At 46.8% G+C, this 23,224-nt stretch overlaps 1 protein-coding gene across 1 annotated transcript in view; it reads left to right on the top strand.

Annotated features, from left to right (window-relative positions):
* Positions 1-4,695: 4,695 nt before the first annotated feature.
* Positions 4,696-23,224, top strand: part of MCM4 (minichromosome maintenance complex component 4) — a 30,712-nt gene continuing 12,183 nt past the window's right edge. Inside the window, exons 1-11 of the mRNA XM_088469546.1 lie at positions 4,696-4,813; positions 8,206-8,279; positions 8,591-8,755; positions 9,764-9,927; positions 10,014-10,115; positions 11,878-11,973; positions 13,138-13,233; positions 13,375-13,513; positions 13,842-14,062; positions 15,924-16,044; positions 16,357-16,616. Coding sequence (XP_088325672.1) covers positions 8,210-8,279; positions 8,591-8,755; positions 9,764-9,927; positions 10,014-10,115; positions 11,878-11,973; positions 13,138-13,233; positions 13,375-13,513; positions 13,842-14,062; positions 15,924-16,044; positions 16,357-16,616 — 1,434 coding nt within the window. The 5' untranslated portion in view covers positions 4,696-4,813; positions 8,206-8,209. The remainder of the gene's footprint in view (positions 4,814-8,205; positions 8,280-8,590; positions 8,756-9,763; positions 9,928-10,013; positions 10,116-11,877; positions 11,974-13,137; positions 13,234-13,374; positions 13,514-13,841; positions 14,063-15,923; positions 16,045-16,356; positions 16,617-23,224) is intronic.

The following is a 23,224-nucleotide window of genomic DNA, read 5'->3' as shown; positions in this document are numbered from 1 at the left end:
CTCAACATCAGTCACTTCAGTGAAATTCAACATCAGTCACTACCAGTGATATTCAACATTGGTCACTACCGATAGTCTCCAGTGATGTTCTACAATGGTCTCTGCCAATATACTTCTATATTACTACATCAGTGATTACCGATATTCACCATTGATAATCTCCAGCCACTGAGTTCTCATCTCTCTGTCAGTTGCTAATTCCTGGGTCCTTGATCAGGGGGCCGCAACCTGCTCATTGAGCGCAGCTAAACCCATATCCCAATTGGAGGGGTCACTGGTGAAAACCACCAATGAGTTAGGCTCTGCACCTCTGGTCAGGTCTCGTTAGCACCTGGAATTAGCCGATGAGGAAGTCGTATCTGCTTCCTCCTCATTTACTACTGCCTCCCCAACTAGTCACCCCGACTCCCAGTCCTCTGACTGGAAACCTCAAGGGCCAAGTCGTGACATATCTCCACCTTTGGATTTTTAAAAATGTCAATGAGTAATTACTACACCTGTGCTCCTGCTGGGTGATCTACAAAACGTGAAGTGTGTGTGGTCCTGAGGGGCGAGTTTGAGAACCACTGTTATAGAAGATAGACATTCGATAGATCGACAACAGATGATAAACAGAGCCGTAAATATGTGAGGGAGGGAAGCGCTCTGTGGTGAAAAGAGAAAATAAATACTATGGAAAAACCTCAGTATACTGGCAAGTTGTGTAGTGTACTGGTGAGCTCAGTATAATTGCACAGTTAGATAGAGTCAGTATACAATATTATAAGGGTGTCAGGTAGGCAGTGGCGTAACTAAGGCAGGGCGAGCAGGGTGCGTGCCCTGGGCGACGTGGGACCGATGGCGCGGGGGGGCGCCACCGGCCACGGTCCGGCCCGCCCTAGTTAGCCACCAGTGTAGCGCCGACCGCAGTGAGTGCGGTCAGCGCTACACATTTACACAGGACCGGCGCTAGGCTTCCAGCGCCGGTCCTGTGCTGCACACCTGAGCCCGTTCCCTCCCCCTGAGCTCTTGCCCAATAGCGCCAGGAGGCGGGCTCAGGCTGTGCATAACACACGCATCGCTGGCAGCGATGCGTGTGTTAAACAGCAGCCAATGAGAGTCAGATAGACCCTCATTGACTGCTGCAGCACCCACTGCAAGAGCCGGACTTCCGTCCGGCTCCTGCAGTGGGTAACGGGACAGACGTCATGACATCATGACGTCTCTCCCATTATGCTGAGCACGCCAGCCCGGGAGGACTGGCGGCCGGCGGCGGCGGGAGAGGTGTCGCGGTCCGGAGCAGCAGCGTGGATTCAGGTAAGTATGTTTTTATATTTTTTAAAAAAACAAACTGTCAGCACTTTAGTGGGGGCACAAGGGGGGGAGGGGGGTGGCTACCACTGGGGGGACCTCTACTGGGGTGGGGGACAACGGGGGGGTGGCTACTACTGAGGGCACCATTATTGGGAGGACCTCTACTGGGGGGGCTATTACTGGGGGCACCATTATTGGGAGGACCTCAACTGGGGGGGGCTATTACAGGGCACTTAATCGGGAGGGGGAACCTCAACTGGGGACCACTACTTGGGGGGGAACTTCTACTGGGGGCACTGCACTGGGGGGACCACAACTGGGGGCAATAACAGGAAGGACCACTACAGGGACCACTGGATAGGGGGGTCACTACTGGGGGCCTGCATCAGGGGGACCACTACTGGGTGCACTGCATGGGATGGGGGGGACTACTGCTGGGGGCACTATATAAGGGGCTTACTGCTAGGGGCACTGCGGGGACCACTACAGGGGGCACTAGATAGGGGGGGATCACTACTGGGAAAACTGCATGGGGGGGGACTACTGCTTGGGGCACTATATAAAGGGCACTGCATGGGGGGGACTACTACTGGGGGCACTATATAAAAGGCACTGCATAAGGGGATATCACTACTGGGTGCACTGCATTGTGGGGACTGCTACTGGGGGCACTGCATAAGGGGGAACACTACATAGGGCACTGCATTTGGGGGGACCACTACTGGAGACACTGAGTAAGGGGAACTAATTGGGGGCTGTATAAGGGGGACCACTACTGGGGATACTGTATAAGGGGCACTACTATGGGCCTGCATAAGAGGGACCACAACTGCATACTGGGGGTACTGTATAAGGGGTACTACTTGGGTTAAGGTGCATATGGATAGGAATGTTCAGCGTGAAAATAAAGGGGTGTTATGTTGACGCCCCATTTTTAAGTGACCACGCCCATTTTTTTTCTCGCGCGTGCACATATCTGGATGTTGAGGGGGGGGCTCCCTTTTCAAATTTGCCCTGGGCTCCAAATACCCTAGTTACACCACTGCAGGTAGGCAGTAACTTGAGGCTGGAACTTGTTGGTATTGTCAATATAAGTCTTAAGGGAAAAAGTCTATATCCATAACTCCTAGGCAGTAACTGTAGGCAGGGAATTCAGTGTAATAACAGGATAATGATGGATTGGGGATGTCAATGTTTAAATCCACAGATTATGTGCATCGATAGGCGAAAACTTTCGGCTGGGTGTTCTGTTTAAGTATGTGATTCTTCCTCACGATCGTGTTGCTCCTCACAATTTCCTTCTCCTCCCCGCTCACATTACCTCAGAGAACAGGAACGCAGTATCAGAGTGACATGACACTATGTTGCAGTATGATAGTAGGTAAGAAGGGTTTACTTACCAAATCTGTTGCTGCTGGTCCAACACTTGTCTGCGAGTTCTCTGATGGATGCGTGCAAGTGAGTGGGAGGGGGATCTGAGATCTGAGAGTGTGAGTTAAATAATGGTGAGGCTCCAATATAAATGACTATTTTTTTGGTCACAGTAAAAAAGCCTTGTACTACAGTATTGAAAATACAGCAATCACAGCTTCATGTAAAAAAGCAAGGAAATGGGTCTGTAGATTCTTCCCAACACGTTTCTTCCCATAAAGGGACTATTTCAAGGGCATTTTTACACTGAATTCCCTGCCTACAGTTACTGCCTAGGAGTTTTGGATATAGACTTTTTCCCTTAAGACTTATATTGACAATACCAACAAGTTCCAGCCTCAAGTTATTGCCTACCTGACACCCTTGTAATATTGTAGACTGACTCTATCATTATACTGACCTCACCAGTACACTACACAACTTGCCAGTATACTGAAGTTTTTCTATAGCATTTATTTTCTCTTTTCACCACAGAGCGCTTCCCTCCCTCACATATTTATGGCTCTAAGTTCAGGAAGTAAGGACAACCCTTTAGGGTAGCAGCTAGTGGTATAACAGGAACCCTTCTACAGGAGCGCAGACTGCTAATCTATTTTAGATGATAGACAGGTACAAATGATCGAGGATGGTGAACAATGTTTTCGTCATCAGCAGCCAAAGACATCAAAATTCCAAGGTCGATGCATGATGGTTTTGTCGTTGATGGTGAGAGGTCAATGGTTTCCCACCATCAATGGCCATGTGTCCATGCCAACATTGATGGTAAAATCTGATAGCATTTTGATTTCCCATCTGTAACTGGGAAACCATAGTTTACATGCATGCATTCAATTTTAAACCACAGGAAGTGTAAGTACAGGAAGTATACATTTTTTTGTATATTATTTACCATACTACTTAGGTGTTTATTTACTAAATGGTGGCTTTTTAAAGTTGCTGATTATGGGCGGAATTCAATTGATTCCTGCCCCCATCGCGCCCTACGGAGCTATTCAATTCTTGCTCCTGTCGGGCACGATCAGCTGCCAGCGCTACATTTCAGCTCGCAGCCCCTGGGGGATGAGAGCTGAAATGTGCGAAAAGTGACATGTTTGGGCACCCAAACATCACTTTTCGCGATCGCGCCCAGCACTTTCGTCGGGTTTAGCTGCTTTACGTGGCTAAACCCGACCACTTTGGGCGCGATCAGCAGGAAAATCTGGAACAATTGCATAGCGGCCCGCGATCTCCTGTCACTTTAGACGGGAGATGCGGGCCGCGAAAATAATTGAATTCCGCCCTATATGTTCAATTTTAAATCTGGCAAAAAAAATGCAATCGACAGCTTTGAAAGCTTCTATTTAGTAAATAAACCCCTTATCTGTCATGAGAGCCATACTTTAACAAAAAATGTTTACTTGATGTTGATTAATATAATGAGCATTAAAACTGTATGCTCTACACACTGGGGATTAGAGTCTTTAATACCAGCATCAAGCCACTGTAAGAGGCTATTCAGTACTATTTTCATAAATAGGATAGGATAATGTTCACAGTATGTATTGGGAGGGCGGCGTGTGCAGCTACTGTACATCCCACAGGCTGCTCGCTCGGATTCTCAGCTAGACCAAGCCTCGGAGCTCCCCATTGTCCACCCCTGTATGTGGTACACGGGCTGCCGCTGCCTTCTACTGGCGGGCTCGATAAGGTCACAGTGACAGTGCCGTACAATAGAAGCACTAACTTTAACTGTGTAACTATTGCGCTATGATCAGTGTGGGTACTCTGAGGACTGTACCACGTCTCACCTTACGAGGGGGGGGATATACGATTTAATAAGTGTTAAAATAAAAGTCACAAAGAAGCTGTAATTAATAACCGTGGCTTTAATACAATAATAACTGCATGTACTGTGCGTACCTGTTCTTTTTTGATTACAGAAAAAAATAAATCTATGTTTAACAATTCCTCCACCCAGAGTGGAAAAAAACCCCGCGAAACAGACCACGTGATACTCCTGTTGGCGCGAATTGTTCTGGCGGGATCGGGAGCTCCCTGCAGCAGCCGGAACAGCAGTTACATCACCAGCCAGAGGTCCGAGTCCTAGCAGGTTAGTGCTCGCTGTTGTTGCGGGGGGATCATGTATGTGTAGTAGTAGGCTTATTCTGTATAGGGGGTTATACATGCTACGGTGTCACTATGTATTGTACTCATTCCGGAGACACTGGCGAGCGGACCGTTATCCGATACTTTATACTCCTCCTGGTACACGCAGCTCCTATTGTGGGGGCCCAGTTGGAGCTACACGTCTCAGCATGGTTTTTCTGCCACAGGCATGTGAGAGCAGCTAATATAGGTGTTACTTTCATTGCTGTATCCTATACATGAAGCTGCTTCTAGGCGTCAGTCATGTGTTATACATTATAATGGCGCTGCTGTGTGGCCACAGGACAGGAGGTTCCTCCATGCTCTCCAATGTATACACGGAATAAAGTATTCTTGCATTGATATTGGCATGTGGTCAATCATTTTGCTAGTGTTATGTGTTTGACATGTTAAATTAATCGTTACAATAGCAATTAATCGGTTGCTCTGACCTGTCCAAACCACTCAGATAACAAAAGAGCTGCACTCCTGTTTGTCAAGCAGTTATGAAGGGACAGTACAGTAGCCCATGGTGACACTTTGAGCTATAACCCCATCACCGCATGTTTTCCAAATTCACTTCCTCCTGTACCTGCAGTTTTCTGCTGCTTCAGTCCCTAAGCCTAAATTTGGGTAGCGATGAAGGGGCCCATTTATTATTGTATACAATAATAAATGTGCCCCTTCATCGCTACCCAAATTTAGCCTTAGGGAATTTTTAGCATACAGTATATCTGAGGTATAATCCCTGAAAATACCCATTTTGGGGAGTTAACCTCAAACATTAAGCTTCCCCTGATTGTATGAAGGAGGGACCACAGCAGGTATTTCTGATACCTACTGTGATCTCTCCATTCCCGCAGGCAGCCGCATCCCCCTTAGGTTTCTATGGGGGATGTGTTGCTGCCAAATTAACCATCATCTGTAATGTGATGCCTTCTGAATATTGGCCCCGCAGCTAACCACATCGGAAGATGGTGTTAAACGCTGTAGCCTATGGACTACACCGCACATAATGGCAGCCTTACATGTGCAGTCAAGCGTGACTAAGCACGCGCAGAGGCCCTGGCAGCTTTTCCGAGCACATCGCAGGGACGGGCTCCTTTAGAAGCCACCGATGTCCCTATATGTGCCGGATGATACATCTGGGTGTTGTTTGCATATTGCAATGCGATCATGGACAGTAATGTCATGCCCCGATTGCATTGCAATAGCGGCCATTTGTAATTGGGGGGCCAAAGAGAGGCCTTATTACTGCATCAGAACAGTGTTTGGGAATTCTGGTCTACATTAAGGCACTTGTGTAAGGAGATATAGGAGTACACAATCGGCATTTGAAAAGACCAGCACACTGTTACCATATTTAGGTTTGTCAGTCAAAGTTTAGTCTCCTCTATACCAGAGGTTCCCAAACATAGTCCTCCAAGGCACCCAACCAGTTCAGGTTTTGGAGATATCCATTGTTGAGCACAGGTGTTTAAATCAAGTTGACTGAGGTACTATTTAAGTCACCTGTGGTCAGCATGGATATCTCTAAAGCCTGGATTATTGGGGAGCCTCGAGGACCGTGTTGGGAACCCCAGCACTACACAATATATTGTACAGATTATTCTGATTGCGTATGCATGACGGTAGTTCATTGCATCATCCCATCTGCTGTATTGCACAGCAGATGGAACAGTGCAATGAATGACACTGAGCTGTTACATGCTGCATATAACATCATACTGTTGTACACCGGTGCGCGCAATGTATTGTTACATTGCATTGCATAGTCAGCTGGGTCACACATCGTATAATGTGTACCCAGCTTAGGAGGGTTATGCCCAAATGAGAACTAATGCCATAGTCTGTGGCTATCCTATGGCAACTATTTCAGTAGAGGGCACATTCTCCCATATCCTAATTTAAAATGTGATCTGGGCATGGTATTACTGCCCATGAACGCATTGCAAGATGCGACCATAGCGCTGGAATGTATCTTCCGGACCATGCAGTAACTGGCTACAATGGACTAACACCTTCTTCAGATTTGCTGCAGGGGCCAATAACCGGGATGCATGGGTAAATCTGGCAGCATTGCATCCTCCATAGAAAACTATGGGGGATGTGGCTTCCTGTGGGAATGGAGGGTTCACAGCAGGTATTGGAGATATCTGCTGCAGGCCCACCATTCATTCATGGGGATATTTTGAGGAAATAAGCCACAAATATTTAATGATAAATGGGCCACAGAGGGAGATATATCAAACCTTGGAGAGAAAGTGGAGGTTTCCCATAGCAACCAATCAGACTCTGTCATTTTATAGACTGTACTGTCTGATACATCTTCTCTCCAATCCCCATTCTGCTCCCTCAATTACCTTTACAGAATTTCTGATAAAACAGTTCTGAGTGTAAGTTCTAGTTATCCGCAAGCATATACATGTCCCACTCCTCTTAAGGTGCCCACACACATAGCGATTTTTTTTTTTCCCCCGATCTGGCCGATTCCAACACATTGGAACGACAGATCGGGTAAAATGCCCAAATCGTGAGTCCCCACTCACGATTGCGATGCGCGCCCCCGCAGGTCGCAAATCGCATCTTCAGATCTGCCGTGCAGTGCGGCAGATCTGACAATCTAGGACACAATGCACTATCAAAAAGTCTGGCTGCAGGAGATCGTGTGCCGATCGTGTGCTGTGCTGAGCTGCCGGGGAGAAATTTAAGGGAATTCGGACACATCGTCGGTTCGTAAGTATATCGGTATGTGTGTGGGCACCTTTAGGGCAAGATTCAATTAGCTGCGCTAATTATCACGGGCTTGTAGCAGTGCCTGGGGCTATTCAATTGCAGCAGGCTGAACTTAATGCAGATTTCTGTTCGCCCTCTCCTGAGGCACAAACAGAAATCGGTGTTAAGTAGGGCTTTCTGCTCTTACAGCAGCTGCCGCAAACGTGTTAACCCATACTGTGGCTCCGGGATATCATCCTGAAATCTATGGGTTAAGGCTTGTTAGCAACGCTAGGAAAAGGGCTTGTAATTCAATAGCTCCGGGTGTGAAAGTTCGAGGCTACAACCCTTTCCTCGCACAGTAAGGTAACAAGGGTAATTGAATCTGTTCCCTTAGGTTCTGCTTTGGTTTCCTATATCCATATAAAACCAGTGGCAATTCTGAATTAATAAATAAGTCACAATGTACTAGGCAAGTCTTAGAAATGTTTCTTGACTATACCTTTGCTTACAGTTATTAGAATATGTGATGACATGCTTTTATTAGATGCTGGTAACACTAGTTTAACAAAAGCTTCTTTGGCAGCTGTGTAGTTACTAGACTCGCCTCTACTATCCTCTAATGTCTCCATATCTTTACAGCATCATGTCTTCTCCAGCATCCACACCAAGCCGAAGGAGAAGCAAACGTGGGCGAAGCAGCAATCCTGCGACTCGTAAGTAAACGCCCTGGTATTCTAATTACATTTCTGCTGTGCACGAAAACCTAAATATTGGTAGTAGTTATTTATTTAGCTGGCCTTATAGGGACTGCCAAACTTGGTACAAACCCTTTTAATAAGTTGACTGCATGTTAACTGGCAGCAGTCCTTCAGTATAGTCCTTTTTTTAGTGATCTTTATTTTTAAAGGCAAAATGTTGGTGTTATACATTGAGAAGCAACAGAAAAGACTTGAAAGGAACTGTCATACAGTATACATCTAGTCTAGTGCAGATTCAGGGGCCTAAAGTAAATTTTCTATTGAAGCCCGCAGTGAGGAAGTTCACTCTCCACCATCACAAAGACGTCGGACAGAAGACTCCACATCCATTGGTGAGCTGCTGCCTATGCCTACTTCGCCATCCGGTGATCTCCAGAGTCCCAGTGGACAAGAGCTACTGTTTTCTAGCCCAGCACCTTCGCGGCATTCTGGTATGGAATTTTTTTTAATTTTTTTTTTCATATACAGGTTGAGTCTCCCATATCCAAATATTCCGAAATACGGAATATTTTCAGCAGGACTGAGATCGTGAAACCTTTGCTTTTTAATGGTTCAATGTACACAACTTTATTTTAATAATTTTGTGCATTAAACAAAGTATAAAATGACCTATAGGCTTTGTGTATAATGTGTACATGAAACATAAATTAATTTCATGTATGTACACGAACTTTGTTTGAACCACAAAATTATTGAAAATATTGTATAAAATTATTTTCAGGCTGTGTATGAGGTGTATATGAATCATAAAGGCTTTCTGTGTTTAGATTTGGGCCCTATTCCTAAAACATTTCAATATGGTATACAAATATTCCAAAATACGGAATATTCCGATATCCAAAATACCCCTGGTCCCAAGCATTTTGGATATGGGAGACTCAACCAGTAGTTACAATACAATTTGATTTAAAGGGCCAAATTCAATTAACAGCGATAATTTACATCTTGAGGGAAAGGGTGGTAGCAGCCTAAGACTATACAATTTACAGCCCTTTTTCCTTATGCGGTAAAATTGTGGCAAAAGCACATTAACCCATTGGTTCCCTTGATAAGTACCTGGAGCTATGGGTTAACGCGTTCGCAGCACCTGTGATGAGGGCACATGCTTTCAGTTCAAGCCTTCATCAGGCTCGAACAGAAACCCACAATGAGAACGGGCTGCCGCAGGCTGCAATTGCCTAGCTCCGGCCAACTAATTAGCCTGCTGTTAATTACCGCGGCTAATTTAAACCGTTCCTAAGTTGTATTTTAGGTATATAACATAAGTATGTTGGAAAATGTTTTAATAGAGGAGCAGTGTTAAACTGCAACACAAATACCACAGTTGCAGTTAGCAGTACTGTGGTGCATTACCAGAATAATTGGCTTTTATTGTGCATTTATTTTTAAAAGAACACCACATAGTTAACTTGCAATATTTGCAAAAACATTTTCTGCAGCTGTTCAGAGTGAGCTTGACCTGAGCTCTCCCCTGACATATGGAACCCCAAGCTCTAGAGTGGAGGGCACACCTAGGAGTGGCATCCGAGGTACTCCTGCCCGGCAGAGGCCTGATCTGGGGTCTGCTCGCAAACTCAAGCAGGTGGACTTGCAGTCAGACCAGGTAGGTATTTTTACAATAATCGTTTTGACCACTTAGCAGAAGCAGTGACCTGTAGACAATGTTTAAAATATTTCTGATCTTTTCAGCCTGCTGCTGAGGAACTGGTTACAAATGAACAGTCTTTGGAACAAAAGTTGGTCATTTGGGGGACTGATGTCAATGTTATAACTTGCAGAGAGAAATTCCAGGTGAGTAATTCTTAGTGATCTGAAACAAGGGATAAATTAAAGGCTTTGCAAGGCTTTGCACAGGGTAAAAATCCAAGTGATGAGAGCCTCATTAAGGGGCCTATTTATCGAGTTGTTTCTGCATCATTGTATGAATTGTTGCTATGTACTAATAGCCTAATGCAGGAGATTTCACAGAAATGAAGACTGCTAATTAGCACTGTAGAACGCAGTCCCAGTTATCAATGTGGACTATGGCCTAACCAAGCATTTTGGTGTATGGTCCAGTTAGTTTGCACCATGTACAGATGTTGTAAACACTGTTAAGCCTGTGGAGGCTTTACTCGCAGGAGAGAGATCTTCCAATCTCCTTTCCGCCTACGACCAGTTATGTGCAGTTTCACATTCTTACAGAAGAATCTTTCAGAAATGTTAAAGATTCCTCCAATATGCAGGGAAAGTATCTTGCAGGGACCGTGGTTATCGTTGCCACTGTCCTGTGGGTTTAGTACATAGCGGGGATATTGTCTTTTAAATTGAAAATGCACCACTGCGATACAGATTGTTAATAATCATGGTAGTGCTCCGATATACATAGGCCCCAAAGTTAGGTAATTCCCCTCCATATGTATAACTCCCCTACTCAAAAGCCTCATGGAAGTTGAGGGTAGGGGAGTTATACATTTGGGGTAGACAAATTTTTTGTTGGGAGAAACATAACAAAAGTATTTACTCAGGGGACTATACAAAAAAAAGTGTGCACAGATTACAATGGGGGAAAGAATTGTTTAAACTGACATCTAAATCTTCTATGACCAAGTTTAATTGAAAATCTAGATATGATGTGGGCTTGGTGGGTAAAGCACTTTCTGTTACCAAAAAGAAAACTACTGTAACATCTTTAGTTTCAGCATAGGATTTATTGGATACTTTACATTTTGTTGCAATCCACACTTGAAATAGTACAAAATAAAGCTTTGCAACATTTTTTTTTTTTTTTTTTTTTTATTGTCCACATGTTACAACTTTGAGATGCCCCAACTAGTCCAGCACTTTTAGTAGATTTTAATCAGTGTTGCAAATAAATACAAGGTTACTGATACTGTTCCTGAGCTACACACTTGATGGAATAAATGGAGGTGTGTAACACCTGTAATGATCCCTGGTTACTGCCTTTATTGTATTTTGATCTGGTGTGAGGTCTGTATTAAATAATTTCCAGAAGCAACATTGGGCAACGTTTCAATTAATCCTGTACTTCTGTGTTTCAGAGCACAGTGTATTGTATATGTTTGTGTGCTATAGCCTACATATGTCAGCTCTTCTACTGAAAACAATGCAAAGACTAAATGAGACAAGCTCTTACTGCATAAGAAGATATATAATTGTTACCAACAATAATTATAGTTGTGAACACAAAGGTTTATGGTTCTGGGGTCTAGGTAAAGTATAATTTACCAACAACCCAGGACCATAACTTCTGCAGCAGCGACCTCTGTAGTACACCACCTTTTAGATCTGGCAAATTTGGATAGTGTATTTTAATTACACTTCATTTGATATGACCCATGTAGTTAATAAAAGCCTCTTATTTGGTTTTCATAAGGAAATGTCTTGCTGAGCTCTAGAGATTGCCTCAAACTCTTTTCAGCAAATCTCCTTTTTTCACTCACTGATAGAAATATTGGTAATGTCATTTCATTGTAAATATGTTTTTTTTTTTTTTTTTGCTCTTACAAACTATTTATTTCAATAATATCTTTGTTTTATCATTTGTATTTAGCGTTTTATCCAGCGCTTCATTGATCCATTAGCCAAAGAGGCAGATAATGTTGGTTTGGATCTAAATGAGCCGATTTACATGCAACGACTTGAAGAGGTACACTTACAAATTCTGTAATATATGTATTGAAATGTGTTCGTAAAGAAATAAGTTATTATTTCTTGTGCTGCACAGACATCACTTTAGCTAGAAGTAGTATTCGCAATATATGGATTTATCTAGAGAGTGCTGATCGCTGAGGATAGCACATTTTAATTTTGAAGGGCATAACTTGGAAGTTTCGTTAAAGCTGAAACCTACTTTTACCGTAATTCAATATGTTTAAATTATTATATTGTAATTTAACCTTTCCCATTTTACGTTTATGTACAACAAGCCCCTTGATGCTCATCAGTCCCTTTCTCCAAATGCCTATTGGTGAGAAGTTAACACAGGGACACTGGCATAGTAAATTGTTACTTGTCTAGTGTTCACTCTAGGTCCGGCGGCAGGCAGGTCGCCGGAGCTAGAGCTGGGGCACAACTGCATGCACCCGAAAAGGGGGACGTGACCAATGAAAAGAGGGCGTGTCTTTATGACGCATCCCCCATTTGCCACTTTTGGGGGCGTGCCCGGCACTTACGGACATGCCGGGCAGCCCCCAAGCACCGTGGTCACTGAATGGATGCACCCGGCGTCCATTCACCGGCAGTGACAGCTGCTCTGCAGTTTTCCCCACCCGCGGGACACTACGGCCCGCTGGTGGTGGACAAAACCCGCAGGCTGTTTCAGCGGGGCGCCGTGCTGGAGTGCAGGGTGCTTTCTGCCTTTCAGAAATAGGGTGGGGCATGGCGCCCCGCTGAAACAGCCTAGCGGGAACGCTACTTGTCAGGTGCTTGAGGTCATTGCGTTATAAACAAGTGCCATCTACTAGAGGACTTTGGAGATGTTAGCAGGATTGCTTTACTTCCATTACTTTTTTGTTAACTGGAAAACTATAAAATTGAGATTAGGCTCAATTCGGTGCAAAAATATAGATGGCGCATATAATATGCTAATAGCCTCGCCCTGATAAAGCTTCTCCTTTTTTAGAGATGTTTTTGAGCACAGATTAACTTAATATGCCCTCTATACATTTATTCAATATGTTATATGTTGTGCTGGCTTCCTCCAGGCTCTGAATATCTTTTCTGCCCTGCTAAAAGACTGTGTGTGTGTGTGTGTGTTTTAAGACCATGTGCAAAAATGATATTTTCACATGTTATTTATTATTGTTTATAGATCAATATGGTTGGGGAGCCGTTCTTGAATATTGACTGTGATCATCTGAGGACATTTGACCAAGATCTGTACAGACAGCTGGTCTGCTATCCACAGGTACCCATGCATGCTAATTCTGAATTGTTGTCATATGAATCCTTTAATATCTGTAAGTGCTAAGATGTGGCAATATGACGCAAGCTATCTGTTGTGGATGTAACTGAGAGGTAAATACAAATGTCTCTTTCCATGTTTTAGGAAGTTATTCCAACTTTTGATATGGCTGTCAATCAGCTTTTCTTTGATCGTTATCCTGATTCTATCTTGGAGCATCAGATCCAAGTCAGACCTTATAATGCTTTAAAGACCAGGAATATGAGGAGTTTAAATCCTGAAGGTAAAATTAATTTTACAAAATTTAAAGAAATACAAAACTCTCCAGCTTGTCATAGTATATTTGCTTGAAATTCACCTAAGGGGTCACTTCAATAAGCCATGATCTCTGTACCGTAGAGTAGCTCCGAATCACACTGCTCAGTACTGAAAACCGTTTGCCTGGTGTAATGTAGGGGTGAGCTGAGGTGCCATTGCTGGCGTTTTATATGCTATTACATCGGTAATTTACCCCGCTCCTAATTGAATCGACCCCTGAGAATGTTAAATCATTGATCAACAATCTGCAGAATTGTATATTTTAAGCAAATATATTTTACATTGTTCCACAGATATTGATCAGTTGATCACAATCGGAGGGATGGTTATCAGAACATCCCAGATTATACCTGAGATGCAAGAAGCTTTCTTTAAATGTCAAGTGTGTGCCTTTACCACGCGGGTAGAGATTGACCGTGGCCGTATTGCAGAGCCATCCGTCTGCAAACATTGTAACACCACACACAGCATGGCTCTGATACACAACCGCTCAATGTTTTCAGATAAACAAATGGTAAGTTATCTTGTTTACATAGTTTCATATATTTACATATATGCCTGTTGTGATAATTAAACAGTGATGTTTGTCCACAAACATTAGATAAAGTTGTAAATGTACACTAACCATTCTTACTGATCAGCACTTCATTTTTTTTTTTTTTTTTTTTTCCATCACATGTGGCTGATTATGCCTCATCTTCAGGTGCCTAGGGTGGGTGGAAAAAAAACGAACTACTTGTCTATACTCGAACACCATTTCTTTTATTTCACAGTACTGATTAGTGGGTAGGCACAGGGATTTGTGATATTCATGTAGCCCACCTGGACTCACTAGCTGGGATTTGGGCATCCCATTCTGGGCAGTATATGCTTTATCACAAGGCCACTTTTGTTTCCCTTTGTAGGGAGGGCCTTCATGTCTGGGCGTTTAGTGTTCCCGCTAGATCGCGAGCAGGGAGCTGAGGTGTGGGCAGGGAGGCACTGTACTTGTAGAACGCGTGGCCAACCGGGGAGACGCATGGCCTTGTGTCACACTTGGGTGCCTGCCTAGCACTTACGGAGGTGCTGAGCTTCCCCAAAGCTCTCCCCTCACTGTGCACGGCATCTATTCACCTGGCGGCATTTGGTAACCGCAACGTTTCACACCCGCGGGAGGGCAGGCTGTTTTAGCGTGGCGCTGCTGTAAGGGCAGGGTGCATTCTGCCACTTTAAAATCTGACACGGTGCACCACCCTGTTAAAACAGCTTGGTGGGATCACTAGGCGTTCAGGACTATTAATCTGGCAGAAGTATTGCTCCTTAAGGCCAAAAAGCAGGTTACAGGCAGAAAATGCCATCAAGGAGGATAACTACAGCTCCCAGGTCACGAGTGAGACTTTTCTGGTTCTATGTCTGCTCTGTCCTTTTTATGTCTAGGGTGTGGACAATTAGAATGTAGACTTTGGTTTTCATTTAAAAATTTTCACTAGACAGAAAACTCAAACGCCTAGTTGCTACGGTATATGCACCTTTGGTACAGATGTGCTCACATACATCTATCCTCTGTACGCTACAAGTCGCGCTACACATAACAGGAGCTCTGTGTGACTCTAGCGTTGAGCGTCTTTTCGGGCAATTTTTTACGTTCAAATGCGTCTTCCCACAGCGATGCATAATGGACGCACAAACAGCATCTGCTGAATAAACTGAAATGCGGCATGCCTATATTCTGTGTGTGACTGTGGGTGTATATGCACGCGAAATGTTACATTGGTGTCAGTGGCTGTAACACTAATGTAGCGTTTCGCATGCACATTCAATCGCACACAGAATATAGGCATGCAGAAGCTGCTTGTGCATCGATGTACGAATAATACGCATTTGAAGGTGAAAAGACGCTCGGCGCTACCGAGTTACTCCACGGCATGGCACGACTAGAAGGGCAGTTTAACGTGCAAAGGGGCTAGACGTATAGGGGACACTTGTAGATAACCCTTTGTGAATTTTCTTGGTTTAGCATTCTACTAAGCAAGTGGTGCCATCTTGTGGACAGATTCTCCTGCTGCATGGGAATATAAAAAATTCCAAATTTCCTCTAACATTTATTGTACATGTATGTACATTTTTAGTTAATCTTACCAAAACTAATGCGTAAAGTTTGAATGTGGTGTCAGGTAAATGTCACATAAGAAGAATCTTTTGTGTAAGTTGATCAGATTTTCATAGTTGATCATAAAACACTAACATGCTCTGTTTTAACTGTGCAGATTTTTAAGGTAACACCTTGTTATTGATGATATTTTTATTTTTTTTTTTTTACCATTTTTTGACTTTGTTTTTTTGTATACAATGTTATACAACCTAATTCAGAATTTTTATTTCTATTTTTATAATAGATCAAACTGCAAGAGTCTCCTGAAGATATGCCAGCTGGTCAGACGCCTCATACAATTATTTTATATGCTCACAATGACTTGGTGGACAAGGTGCAACCTGGAGACAGGGTGAATGTGACAGGTACATAGGTCGGCTTGCTTAAACTGGACAAATTTGTTTGAAGGCGCTTTTTTCAGTATTTAGCTATGACAGCCCCATCCCATTGATTATCTTGGGAGTTCCTCCTTGCAATCTAACAGCTGGCTCATGCTTGAACATTCTTGACAGCAGTGTCTGCATCTTGGGCCCATCCAATGATATTGGGTACAGCAACCTGTACATGAAACTCAAATTCACAATAGTGACAAACTGGTAAATCATGAACAAGCTAAGCTAGGTACACTTTAAGCTTTTGGTGTATCTCAAGCCTCTCATTTTATTCTCTAATCTTAGGAATCTACAGAGCTGTCCCGATTCGTGTGAACCCCAGAGTAAGAAATGTTAAGTCTGTTTACAAGACTCACATTGATGTTATCCACTATCGGAAGACAGATGCCAAGCGCCTACATGGTATTGATGAGGATGGTGAGCAGAAGATGTTCACTGAGGAACGAGTACAAATGTTAAAGGAGCTGGCCGCCAAGCCGGACATCTACGAGAGGCTTGCTGCTGCCCTAGCACCTAGTATATATGAACATGAAGACATTAAAAAGGTAGGTGTTCTATATTTCTTATGCTATATTATACATATTTTGGTGTATCCCAGACAAACTTGAAAGGGTATGTTGACGTTGAACTTGTTGGCCTCTGCAGAATGTCGTCATGTGAAATGCCAACATTTTGGACTGACCGACTGTGGATGGTTAGGCTACGGGTGGCTAGGCTTTAGGCACTAGGGCGGAGGGTTAGGGTTAGTCATACTTCCGCCAGAAGTAATCAGAATATTTCCGCCAGACACTGCTAGAGCTGCCGGCCCAGGTAAGTGACCGCTAGTCCACCATGGACATTTTGTCGACATTCTAATCATGTTGACAGTTCATCAGTGTCTGCATGCTGACATTGCGACCACGATGATATGAGGAATGAAATCAGGTGGTGGTTTTCTTCCTAGTAAAATACATTAACGAGTTCATTATTAATCTAGGCATAAAGATGAAATCTGTTTGTGAAACAGTGTCTTTTAAAGTTACTGTTTGCGAGGTATGTATTCCATATTTATCATAACAGTGTAAAGTCCGTGCAGTGACTCACATGACTGAACTCCGAGCCTTAGCAGTTTGGGGAAGTTTCCAGGAGTTGTTGGCTTACAGTGATTCTTGTATGCTGCATCTTGTGAATGAATTCCATTGACAAAGTTGCACATTTAGATTCTGTGGTTGATTTGGGTTTTATTTAAAGTGGTCAATTCACTTTTCATGAACATTCATGCTTCATAAACCCTTTTTCTACTTCAGGGTCCATAGGGTATCCACAGGATACCTTGGGGTATAGGTGTGACGTCAGTCGCAGGGCACCAAAGAGTTAAGCTTTCAGCCTCCCAGGATGCACTAGGTCCCCCTCCTATACCCCGCCCCCGGGCCAAGGCACCTCAGTTTAGTTTGGTGCCCGGCCGGAGTCGGGTGCACCTGTTGGAGTGAGGGCTAGAAGAGCCCCTGAAGCTTTTTCTTCATGCAGCTGTGGCTGCACATCTGGATGAACAGCATGGACAGTCAGTCCTGACGTCCATGCTGTCTTCCCTACACCCCGCCGGTACCAGAACGCCGGTACTGATCCGGGGATGCTGGTGGGCATCTGGGGTCACAGCTAGCGGTGACCCCAGATGCTCCGGACCATGGCCGGATTCAAGGGGGACAGAGGTAAGCAGCGGGGTCCCGCGGTGGGTCCCCGCTGATCACATGGTCCTAAGTCCACAGACAGGGGGCTCCCTGGGGACTGGCTGCAGCGTGGAGCCAGGCGACCAACCTGCGCTTCCACTACCCCCTGGGACAGCGGACCGCGGCAGAGCGGTAGCGCTGCGGCGTCCCAGGGGTTAAATGCATGCCAGGGGAGCGCGCCTTCCCTGTCTCGCAGCCGGCGCCTCCCCCGCTGCACACAGCCCTCTCTGCATGCTGCCGACTGGTCCTGTGGCAGCGCTCCTCCCCCAGGCCAGCTTCTCTCTGCTCCTCGGCGGCCATCTTCTCTGCAACGCATGGTGAACGCTGCTGGAAGTCTGGAAGGAAGCATCGTGGTCTGGGTTCCCCCGCATACCTCTCCTCCGCTGTGGCTCAGGTCTGTGTATGCTGCGCTGTGTCCTACCAGGCCCTGTGTCTGTGTAGTTGAGTGATCAGCGCTGTTAGTGCAGGAATTGTTATTTCTCTGCATTGTATGTGACTGTGCTAGCGCTGCCTGTAACTTTTCTTCTCTAAACTGTCAGCTTTATTACTGTCCCTGTTCTTTCTGCTAAAGCCCTTGCGGTGCGGTGCTGCAGGGTGGTCTCTCACCTATTTAATACTTAATTGGTGAGAGAGGTCACATACGTGGTGCCATCATGTCTGAAAGTGATTTTCCCCTCCGGCTACAGTGTACCACGTGCAAAGTACCGTTAGCGGAGGGGGAGGGTAGCGCGGAGGGCCTTTGCCGGCAGTGTTTGTCCATGGCGCGGCCTATTACGGTTACAGCACCGGTACAGGAGCTGCCCTGGGCTTGTTTCGCTCAGGCGTTAACAGCTTTAATGGGCCAGTTAGCTCCGCAGCCCGCGTTTACTCCGATGGGTTTGTCCCAGCAGTCTGTGGTGTCGTCACCCATGCAGGGGTTCCCACGACAATTGGTGGTACCCCACAGTCTCCCTATTTCCCCGCTCCCGGGTTCTCAGGAGCCAGCGTGGGTTAACTCCCTGACGAGTTCTGTACAGCACTTGTCGGATGTGTTGCAAGGGGAGTCTGTGATGCGGCCTCATAAAAGGCCGGTGGCGTCTCTGTCCGCTCCTTATGAGGATGACGAAGGGACGTCTGATGATGGGGAGATTCTGGATCCTTACGATCAGGAACCTCTCCATACTAAGGACGCTGATGCTAAGTCCAGAGTATATATTCCTGGACTTATTCGGGCGGTCCGCACAGCCTTGGTGATTGAGGACGAAGTTCCCCCAGCGGCTAAATCTAAGTATGCCTTTTTCAAAGATGTGAAGGGCGATGCCACAGTCTTTCCTCTTTCGGGTCAGTTGGTGGACCATTTAGAGGAGGCGTGGAAACAACCTGGCAAAAGATACCAGCCGCAGAGACGCCTGGCGGTGGCTTATCCGTTCGCGGATAATTATTTTGCTAAGTGGGAATCCCCTCCACAGGTGGATTCTCACGTGACCCGTCTTGTCCGTAGTGCCACATTGCCGATGCCATCCATGTCCTCCCTTAAGGATGCTACGGACCGCAAGGTAGAAATCTGCCTGAAGTCCGCTTATTCCCTTGCAGGGGGGGCAGCACGGCCGGCTATGGCCATTTGCTGGGTTGCCAGAGCGATGGAGCGCTGGGCGGATTCATTAGAGGCTTCTTTTGAATCCGACTGTCCGGCCGAACAGGCGGAGTTGATTGGCAATCTCCGTGATTCGGCCACCTACATCAACGAGGCGGCTCTAGACATTAGTACTCTGGTGTCTAGAATTTCTTCAGCAGCGGTAGCTGCTCGTCGCACCTTGTGGCTGCGATCCTGGAAGGCGGACGCAGATTCCAAGAAAGGTCTGGAAGCGTTGCCGTTTACCGGAGAAGTTCTCTTCGGTCCGGATCTGGATAAGATTGTGGCCACGCTGGCGGCAGCCAAATCTGCTTGTCTCCCGTCGGCCGCTGCTCCTTCTGGTTCTGGACCATCGTCCTTTCGGTCATCTAGGGCCCAGGGCAGGCCCAAACCACAGTCGTTTCCTCGACAGGCTGGCCCTAAGAAATCGGTCAAGCCCCGGAAACAGGCATGGAGTACCAGACGTCCGGCCCCCAAGCCAGATGACAAGCCTGCGGCCTGACGGTCCGGGTCTCCCCTTGGGGGATCCCAGGGTGGGAGGCCGCCTGCTGCAGTTCTCCCGGTGTTGGTCGTTCACTAAGACAGACACTTGGGTTCTGGAGGTGGTCTCCCACGGGTACGCCCTCTCCTTCCGGCACAGACCCCCGGCTCGATTCTTCACCACGGGTCTACCATCAGACCGGAACAAGGCTACGGAGCTGCGGAAGGTATTGCACACTATGCTCCAGGCTGGAGTTATAGTGCCTGTTCCATTCTCCCAGAAGGGCCAGGGTTTCTATTCAAATTTTTTTTTTTTGGTACAGAAACCCAATGGGTCATATCGTCCGATTCTCAACCTCAAAGCACTCAACAAGTCTTTGCGGGTCCCGAAGTTTCGGATGGAGACCCTACGGTCCATCATTCTGGCGCTGGAACCTGGGGACTACATGGTGTCATTGGACATACAGGATGCTTACCTGCATGTCCCTATTCTTTTGCGCCATCAAGAGTTCCTTCGGTTTGCAATCCGCAGCGACCATTTCCAGTTTCGGGCGTTACCTTTTGGCCTGGCGACAGCACCACGTGTTTTCACCAAGGTGATGACGGTCATGGCGGCTTCTCTGCGGCTGCAAGGAGTCCGCATGTTGCCGTACTTGGACGACCTGTTATTGGTGACAGGATCTCCAGAGCTCCTGTTACACCACTTGGACCTGACCATTGCACTGCTGCAACGGCACGGCTGGCTAATCAACTGGCAGAAGTCCACTCTAATCCCGTCTCGGAGGATTCTGCATCTTGGAGCCTTATTGGACTCGGGACAGCAAAGGATCTTCGTGACGGAGGACAAGATCTCTGCTTTACAGTCAAGGGTGCGCAGTTGTCTGCACAGCCGCCGGGTGTCCTTACACTCGGCGATGAGGTTACTGGGCTCCATGGTGTCGGTGTTCGACATGGTGGAATACGCCCTGTTTCACTCCAGACCTCTGCAGCACCTGATCCTGTCCAAGTGGAACGGGCTGCCTCAGTCTCTGAAGTTCCAGACGATTGTGCTCACCCCGGAGGTTCACCTGTCCCTTGCGTGGTGGTTAAAGACGACCCACCTCAACAAGGGACGTCCGTTCTGGGTTCCAAATTGGGTCCTGTTGACAACGGACGCCAGTCTTCGGGGCTGGGGAGCAGTTTCGGGTCCACACTTGTTCCAGGGCAGGTGGACGCCGACAGAAGCGGAGCTTCCAATAAATATCTTGGAACTCCGTGCGGTCTTCAATGCTCTCCTGCAGGCACAGCGGTTTCTCCAGGGTCACCCGGTGCAGGTCCAGTCGGACAATGCTACCACCGTGGCCTACATAAACAGGCAAGGAGGAACTCGCAGTCGGGCGGCTCTCGTAGAGGTCTCTCGGATCCTGGTTTGGGCGGAGCGCAATCTTCCGGCCATATCAGCGGTCTTCATCCCGGGAGTGCTAAATTGGCAGGCGGACTTTCTAAGTCGCCAGGACGTTCATCCAGGGGAATGGTCCCTGCACCCGGACGTTTTTCAACTACTGGTGGACAGGTGGGGTCTTCCAGAAATCGACCTCATGGCGTACCGGCACAACAACAAGTTGCCGGTGTACGGGTCTCGCACAAGAGACGAAGGGGCGTCTCTGGTGGATGCTCTGTCCGTCCGGTGGACGTTCAGGTTCGCATACCTGTTCCCTCCGGTCTCCCTTCTTCCACGGGTAATCCGGAAATTCAAACAGGAAGGAGGGACGCTCCTGTTGATAGCTCCCGCGTGGCCCAGACGGCACTGGTTCTCAGACCTTCAGGGTCTGTCCGTGGACAGTCCTCTGCGGTTGCCGCTACGACCGGACATTCTGTCTCAGGGTCCTTGTCTTCACCCGGACCTGACTCGGCTGTCTTTGGCGGCGTGGCTGTTGAGACGGCCATGCTGAGGTCCCGGGGGTTTTCCAGCTCTGTGGTGCGTACCATGTTACGAGCTCGGAAACCGTCTTCCGCGAGGATATACCATCGCGTGTGGCATACGTTCTTCCAGTGGTGTCGACCGATAGGTTATGCACCGCGGGAGTTTCGTCTGTCTCGGATTCTCGCCTTCCTGCAAGCGGGACTAGATCATGGGCTTCGCCTTGCTTCTTTGAAGGTACAGGTTTCGGCCCTATCTGTCTGGTTTCACCGTAGGATTGCTACAATCCCGGATGTGCGCACCTTTATGCAAGGTGTTCTCCGTATTCAGCCGCCCTTTGTTCCACCTATGGCGCCTTGGGATTTGGCTGTGGTCCTGAGGGCTCTCCAAGGACCGCCGTTTGAACCACTGGGCTCAGTGGATATTAAATGGCTAACAGCTAAGACTGTTTTCCTTCTGGCCGTTGCTTCGGCCAGACGTGTTTCTGAGTTAGGGGCTCTTTCTTGTAGACCCCCTTTCTTGGTTTTTCATGGGAACAGGGCAGTGCTCCGCACTCGGCCCGAGTTTCTTCCCAAAGTTGTTTCCCAGTTTCATGTTAACGAGGAAATAGTTGTTCCGGCCTTTAACTCACCGGGTCTTTCCGTGGGTGAGGCCTCTTTGGATGTTGTGCGGGCCTTAAGGACTTATGTTGACCGCACTTCTTCGTTTAGGAAGTCGGACGCTTTGTTTGTCCTCTATGGCTTCCGTAAAAAGGGTTGGCCTGCTTCAAAGCAAACTTTGGCAGCCTGGATCCGTATGGCTATTTCTGAAGCTTATCTTCATGAAGGCCTACCGGTCCCTCCTTCTCTGAAGGCTCATTCCACTAGGTCTGTGGGTCCTTCGTGGGCAGCTCGACGTGGTGCCTCGGCAGTTCAGATCTGCAAGGCTGCTACGTGGTCTTCTGTCCATACCTTCGTGAGGTATTACAGGTTTGACACCTTCGCCTCTCAGGATGCTTCCTTCGGGCAGCGGATTCTCCTTTCTGCACAGGAGCGTCCCCACCCTTAAAGGATACTGCTTTGGGACATCCCCAAGGTATCCTGTGGATACCCTATGGACCCTGAAGTAGAAAATATGAGATATGGTAAGAACTTACCCTTGTTATCTCTATTTCTACGAAGTCCATAGGGTTCCACAGGACTCCCGCCCTGTCGCACCTGTGCTGCAGATGGGCTTTGCTCTGGTCACCGGTTTTCCGTCTCCCTCTGGTGAGAATGTGATTCTTGTATGTGTCCAGATCTTTGTTCTCTCTCTTCCTTCTCCTCCTCCGGCCTATGGCTTGGTAACTAACTGAGGTGCCTTGGCCCGGGGGCGGGGTATAGGAGGGGGACCTAGTGCATCCTGGGAGGCTGAAAGCTTAACTCTTTGGTGCCCTGCGACTGACGTCACACCTATACCCCAAGGTATCCTGTGGAA

This window comes from Taudactylus pleione, unplaced genomic scaffold, assembly GCF_031769625.1.
Source record: "Taudactylus pleione unplaced genomic scaffold, aTauple2 ptg000093l, whole genome shotgun sequence".
Lineage (NCBI taxonomy): Eukaryota > Metazoa > Chordata > Amphibia > Anura > Myobatrachidae > Taudactylus > Taudactylus pleione.
This window is presented reverse-complemented; position numbering and strand designations above follow the sequence as displayed.